This window comes from Montipora foliosa, chromosome 12, assembly GCF_036669935.1.
Source record: "Montipora foliosa isolate CH-2021 chromosome 12, ASM3666993v2, whole genome shotgun sequence".
NCBI classification, from domain to species: Eukaryota; Metazoa; Cnidaria; class Anthozoa; order Scleractinia; family Acroporidae; genus Montipora; species Montipora foliosa.
Window position 1 is genome coordinate 2,985,801 of NC_090880.1, and position 7,500 is coordinate 2,993,300.

The window sequence follows — 7,500 nt, forward strand, 5'->3', positions numbered from 1 at the left end:
AGTATTGGATCAAATAATACAAATAACATTATTAGGGCTCTCGCACGGGCATCTTCCAACCTACTCTACAATGTTACGGATTTCTCTTTTCGTCACACTAGGATTCTCACATCATCTACATCTGTTAATCTATAACATGTATCAAAAATCATGTCCTGTTATGTCACGTCACGTGATGTTAATTTCATGTATTATAATGTCCTATCTAGGCTTTCGCTTAAGCTTTTTTTTTCATTTAATTTTTTGCTATTATGCTAATGACAGCTGTCACTTGATGTCATCCCATGTCATGTCATGTCAAGTCATGTCATGCTATTTAATGTCATGTGATGTCATATCCTATTTAGGCTTTGGCACGTTATTACTTTTTTGCAACTATGCTAATACTTAAGTTTAAAATCCTTCTATTATGCTCTTATGGCTTTGCTAAAATGCTCAAACGTTCTATCAATACATACCAGAAGCACATTACCTTGAAGCGTGTAACTTGCCCAAATATGAACAAAAGCGAGATCCATGCTGCACGCGCGGGAAAATGCACGAGCTACGTTACATCACATCCAAATAAGGACACTTTTAAACAAAACAAAAAAACAAACAAAAAACCCACCTCTGAACCAGCGTTAAAACGCTTCAACGTTACGAGCTTCTGTACATACGCAATAATAGACACAAAATTTTTTGTAGCTCAAAAATTTGAAAGCAAAGTGCTTTACTACTGCACCTGTTTCATGACTTGCAGACGTTTCTCATCGGGAGATTATGCGCTCCTGCTTTCGCTGCCTATTGAGAACGGATTCTTATTAGAGGCAGCGAATCGAGTATAAGCCAGCCTCGTCCCCAGGGATTTTCTCCGCCGAGGAGGGGGCAGAGAAAAGCCCTGGGGACCAAGTTGGGTGTAAGCGACAAGTCCAGGGTTTTTCACAGTTTTGTAACGTAGTGAACATATTTCTGAAAGCACCGGACGTGACATTTTTTGGTGCCGCAGGGTGCCTTGCAAGCGCTGAAGGGGCGAGTTAGGTAGGGGGTCTGGGGGCCGCTGCTGCTGTTGGGGGCAGATTCTGTGGCTCGATATGAGATGTCTTGGTTGCAAGTTTTTCGAAGTAACACTGATATCTGATAGAGTTAAGACCTACCACTGGTTTACTACCGAAAAGTGATACCAGTGCTTTTTCACCTGCAGTGACAACGCCAGAAACAGCAGAATAACAGGTGAAGACCGACGTTAGCGTGCTCTTTGAAGTAAGGTCAGGAGCCCATCACCCGGAGCGTGCAACTTCCATACAGCGTCTGTGAAACGGCGTTTTCACAAGTAAAGTTATTTTTAGATACGCCTTTCCCGCGAATTAGTTTTCAAAAGCCAATCAGAAGCGGTGCATAATTAATAACAGTTTATTATTAATTATGCACCGCTTCTGATTGGCTTTTGAAAACTAATTCGCGGGAAAGGCGTATCTAAAAATAACCTTACTTGTGAAAACGCCGTTGCACGAAAATAGGTAAGTTGCACGCTCCGGGTGATGGGCTCCTGGTAAGGTACATTCTCAAGTTTTTTCAGGGCTGTTGTCTTTCCAACTCCATAAAGGCGCGATGCTGTGTTGCATCCGGTGACTGTTTGAAGAAAAAGGAAATTTCTGCAAACTTCCTTACCCAGCTGTTTTTTGACTTTCTTCATATGCCAGACGCGCGCACTTCTCGAGTTTGCCTTTGTCTCTGGTCTAAAATAGAGTTCACACCCACCTTCGGAAGCATGATAACACACAAGGACTGGCAAATCTGTGTCATCCCCAACTAGAACCGTGGTATTCTTTCAGGCAGACTCGACTCTGTAAAGGTGACAGGAACCGTCCCTGATGCGCGCCTCTGCTGCTTCATAGTTTTAGTTGACATTTCATCGTACTCATCAAACACCACTATAGCTCTCCCGTATTTCCTACGCACGCAAAACTCGCACTCGTCGAGTCTAACATGTGATTTCCAGTCATGTTCTTGTGACTTAAGTTACATCTTTTTGACTAGGGATAAGTATGTGGTTTGCTTACTACCCAGAATACCTCATTGTTGGTTTTTTTTTCTTGCATTCTTTCCTCGATTTCGTTCCTTTAGTTAACCAAAGAAGATCAGATACACTTGTTGTAAGACTTCTTTTATTCTTTTGATCGCATGGTCACCATGGGTAGCTTGCTTTCGTTAGCTGGATTTATTATTATTATTATTATTATTATTATTATTATTTTCTATTAATTAATTAAATCTCATCTAAATTGAACTCAATTTCATCGATCAACATTATATGGACGAATCGAAATGAAAGCAACTAGGTAATATCACTAATGGTAATTATTAAGTCGCGGGTCAGTTGGTTGAAAATCCCACATGACAAACGTTTCATGGAAATCTCTACCCGTGACATAGAGAGGGGAGAGAGACTGGGTTTGAGGCTGGTGAGGTTCTGTAATTTCCTCTCTTAAAGAACCAGTGTTAACCTTTTTTTATTTCTTAACCAACGAAATATCACTGGGCCAAACTGCCTCCGAAAGCGGCTTTCCATGAATGCCCTGTTCAAAAGAGTGGCATAGATAGCTTCTTTGATCAATCGTTCGAATTGATTGAGGGAATCTGCTTTCCTTTGTTCTAAAGGCAAACTGTTCCACAAAACTTCGCCAGTATAGCTAAAGTTGTTTTTGTAGTAGTTTGTGCGCGGTTGCGGAACATTTACCTTATTTACAGCAGAGTTCTCAAACAATAACCAAATTCGCGATGGACAAATTTCGAGCGGAAATACTCAGGCGCTAGTCCCTGTAGGGACTTAAATACCATTGTTGCTCTTGCAATTTGCCTTTGAGAGGCAAGGATTTTCCATCCTAGGAGTTCAAATAAATTATTGACATCGGCGTCATAGTGACAGTAGGTCAAAACACGGGCTGCTCTGTTTTGCAATTTTTGCAATTTGTCCTGCAGTTACTCCACAGTCTCCCCAAACAATATTGCAGTAGTTGAATTCGGTTGTACTACACGTGTAGGGCCTGGTAAATAGAATGTAAGGTCCCAAGTAAGCTTATCATCGACACGCAATCCTAGTGATTTAGCAGTAGTAACTTCCTCAATAGGAGCGCCATTGATTGAAGGTCTAGGAGGAACTATTAAAGTACACAGTCTCTGTTTTGAACCAATAAGCATAAATTCAGTTTTCGTAATATTAAGCGTGAGTTTATTTGCTATCAGCCAATAGAATTTTTTCGCTTTTTCGCTCATGTGACCAGCAGCAATATTTGCATACTATAACAAAAGGAAGAATTTGCATAAAAATGGAGTTCAATTCCCAAAAGAATATTTCACTCCTCCAACATGGCTGCTGTTTCTTTGTTTCAATCTTGACAGCGAGCCATTAACTGAGCGTCTCTGCATACGGTTGTCCAAGTACGACAAACCAAGAGTGCGCGTTATCGCATAGTCCACAATTGCTTAATTTAGATGAAAGGATTTCGTGATTGACCGTATCAAAGGCCTTCTTTAAATACAGGAAGACAACTGCATTGACTTTTTCTAGGTCAACGTTATACGTTTTAAGAGTGTGTAGCCTCACTTAGAGCAGTGACAGTCGAACGAATTGTGCGAAAATCCGAGTGATAGTTATATTTAAAATCGTTTTCAGCCAAATATGTTTTTACCTGGCCGTAAACCATTCTCTCCAATACTTTGGCTACTACCGAGATAACGGAAATGGGGCGGTAATTGTACAAGTCATTCTGTTCCCCTTGTTTGAAAAGTGGCCAGGGGTAACTCTGGTGCCTTTCCACTCGTCAGGAAATCTCTAAGACTTAAAAGTTGATTAAAGATAACACAAATGAGAAAACATATGTATAAGAGACAACTGTTTTTGTCCAGATAAGTGCGAAGATGACTTCTCCCTTTTTAGATTTGGATATGTGCAACCATAAGCATTTTCCACAAGTGATAAAAATATATCATAACGCCTTACCACAACGCATTATGGGATTGAAATGCGGACAAACATCCCGGCGCAAAAATGTCTGTTTTTGTCCGCATATTAATCCCATAATGCTTTAGGCGTTAAATCGTGACGTCAATTGAAAAGAGTGCTATTGTAAGGGGCCCGTTTGAATTATTCAATCACGGTCTGGGTATTTTGTATGCATGCAATCAATTTTGACGGTTCATTAGATATTAAAGCCCCATTGAGTTTTTTAATAGTGAGTACCCTACAATAAGGACATCACCTAAGAAAAGAGACGAAAACTGGACTGATATATTATTTTACCCGGTGAAATTAAGGGTTGAAGTTAGCCCGGTTTAATTGTAATTAAATTAAATCTTCAACCCGGTAAGGGTAAGAGTTTGGCCGCAAAGTAGTTAAAATTTGACGGTAAGGATGTTAAAAAGTGTTTGAGCCGTCTAAAAACACACCTTCTGCCTCCACTACTCAACCGTACTAACACAACAATAATATTTGGGCGCGTTGGTGAGCCAAGCCACCGTGCCATTTATTTAGCATTGGATATTACAATAATATTTGGATGCGCTGCCCAGCTAAGACACCGTGCCATTTATTTAGCATTGGAATGGGTACAAAAACATTTATACATCAAATTTATATATAGAGAGAAGAGCAATGCATAAGAGCCGGACACGAAAACACCTAAAAACCACCAGGTGGAAAAAACCGAGCAACGTGTACCCCCGACCAAGTCAATGGTGCAACTCCTGGGGTTCTACCGTAGGTATTCTTATTGAAAAACATTATTTACAATGAAAAAGAACGCTATCATATACAGCCTAACGAAGGCATAAAACAATTTTTTGTCAACGCGATATAACAATAAACAAAACTGGACTTGTGCACCCGGCGAAGGCTGACCTTAGAAGGACTTAGCCTACTAACGCCCGCAAACTACAAACCTAAATCCCACAAACCCCTGCGCACCTAAACAGGCCCACCAGGCCTCTGATATGAAACGGCAAAAATATTAATAGCAACTTACGCTAATTTACAATTATCACAAATTACATTTGTCGTTCAAGAAGAACAACAGAAAAATTACCATCTACCTCCCTGCCAAAAATAACTCATTTTAATTGGTTTGCTTGACATTTGCATCAGTGATGGCGTGCCAAAATGATAGCATGTTTTGTCAACATGTTGTTTGACACAACAAATTCCAACAAATAGTATAAAACTGTCAACATTAGATGGGGTGGCAAAATGGAAAATAGGGGAGACTAACAAGTTTTTAAGCCCCTTAAATGGGAGGGGCTAGACCCAGGGAGGGTCCCATGTGATCATAACGTTATCAGATTAAAGTACCAGAAATAGTTATACCATTTATACGTTGTAGAAGACATTCAAAGTAATTTCAAAAAAACCAAGACATCACCTAGGTTAAAATTTTGGGAAATTCAATTAGTAAACAATATGAAGTCAAAACTGTTAAAATTTTTTGAAAAAGATTTATCAGACAATTTTTCACTGTTATCATTGTAAGACAAAAATCAACGCTTTTGCCATTTGCAAAAAAACTGTCTGTCTACACTATTTTTTTCCCTGCTAAGAAAATCCTGAAATTTTCAGGTGGGGACATACAGCTAGTTTTTTGAGAAAAAGGCCTTTAAAAAGTGTAGTTTCCAGTCCCCCCTATGAAGCTCAATCACTATATTCAGCATTTTTCCCTGATTTGCAGTTATTTCTTAGGTAAAATTACATTTTACATCAATTGCAGTGACTGACACTTCAGAAGAGATATTCTGTTGCTTTAATTTCACAGATTTCAAAATCTTGATCATTTTCTTTGCAAAACTGTTGTAAGCTACCTTAAAAGTAGGTCACTTGTATTAAAAGTGAATGAAGGCCAAACCCTTAATTATCAGAAAAGATTTCTCCACATGGTACCAAGATGGAATGACACCATCAGGCAGTATATTAATACTGAATTAAAGGAAGAAATGTCTCCTGATGGCACTATTTGAAGAAATGCCACAACAAGGCAGTCATTTCAAAAATTCAAAATGTCAAAGCTTACACAGCTTTTCTAATAGGCTATTGTGGATTGCTGCATGACATGCCTTATGATGAATCTTTTTCTTTCGATCCTCAGGATTTTCATTTTCAAAGTTAGTGGGTATGATGGACTTACTTTTCCATTCACATGCTCCTAACTGAAACACTTCCACTGATAACTCTCTTGAAGACGAGTTCATGTCTTTGAAGCCACCAACCACATAAAGGGCTTCCTGAATGCATACCATGTTTGCAGCACGACGACACACCTTGAGGTTACTAATGACTTGCCATTCATCAATTGATGGGTCATATACCTCACAAGACTTCAATACTCTACCAGGTCCCTCACTTTCATTCATGCCACCTGCTATGTAGATCTTTCCATTCATGGCTGCTCCAAAAGCTTCATGCCTTGCTTCAGTCATAGCTGCAACCTCCTCCCATGTGGCCAAAATAGGATCAAACCTTTCCACTGTTTGAGATGATTTAAGCGAAGGCAAACCACTTCCACCTACTAAGTAAAGGTGTCTTTTATCACTGACTAAACAAGCTCCATAGCGACCAGTTGGTGGACGAGCCACAACCTCACAAACATTCTCATCAAGCTTATAGAGAAAAACATCGGCTTCAAGTGAATATTTATCTAACCCATATATGCAACCAGCCAGAACTGATGAACAAGAAAAATTGTCATTTTCATGTCTTCCTTCAACTGTCCCCCAGGAATTAGTGGAAGAAAGAAAGTATTCTATAATTTGAGATTCTCTGGGTCCAACATGCTGTCCCCCAAAAATGCAAATTTTATCTCTGTATTGAATAACAGAATGGTTTTGATGTTCAAATAACATGTCTGGTAACTGATACCAAATGTCTTTCTGGGGTGCATAGCATAAGGCTGTCCTGCCACCACAAACAAAAATCACATCTGTGTATTTCTCCAAGCACTTCCTGGGTGGCTTGGCAGCATCTTCACAGAAGGGATCACAAATGCACTGCATGGATCTCAACACAAAATTCAAACTTGCATTACTTGTTGCTACCAGTTGTTCATTGACTAATTCATTGAAAAGAAAGTCATGAGACATGGATTTCAGGCGGACTTGTCTCAACAATTCAGCAAAGTTGCTTTCTCGGTCACCCTTCTTGTGAGACACCCACTTTACTACTCCCTTAAAAATTTCTTTCTCGGAGCCAACGATGACATAATCACTGGAAACCCATTTCATGACTTGTTTAATATCGAGCTTCAGGAAGTCGTCTGTTTCCATGACTGAACTGAAATTAGAATTAATAAACTCGCAGGATTCCTTCATTAATTCCAAACACTGATATTTGTCGGCAAAGTAATAATTGAAAATGCAGTTTTCAAGTGTAATGTTTTCTTCCAAAACATCACAAGCCAAAGTTTTCAAACCTGGTAAAAGAAGATAATCTGCTGCTGTCACTAAGTCGTGGGCGTTCTCCTTGGTGACTGCAACATT

The 7,500-nt window shown here is 39.5% G+C and overlaps 1 protein-coding gene across 1 annotated transcript in view; it reads right to left on the reverse strand.

Moving 5' to 3' along the window:
- Positions 1-6,027: 6,027 nt before the first annotated feature.
- The window catches only part of LOC137980551 (kelch-like protein 3), a 1,857-nt gene continuing 384 nt past the window's right edge, over positions 6,028-7,500 (reverse strand). Inside the window, exon 1 of the mRNA XM_068828010.1 lies at positions 6,028-7,500. This exon is cut by the window's right edge and continues 384 nt beyond it. Within this exon, the coding sequence (XP_068684111.1) occupies positions 6,028-7,500 (1,473 nt within the window).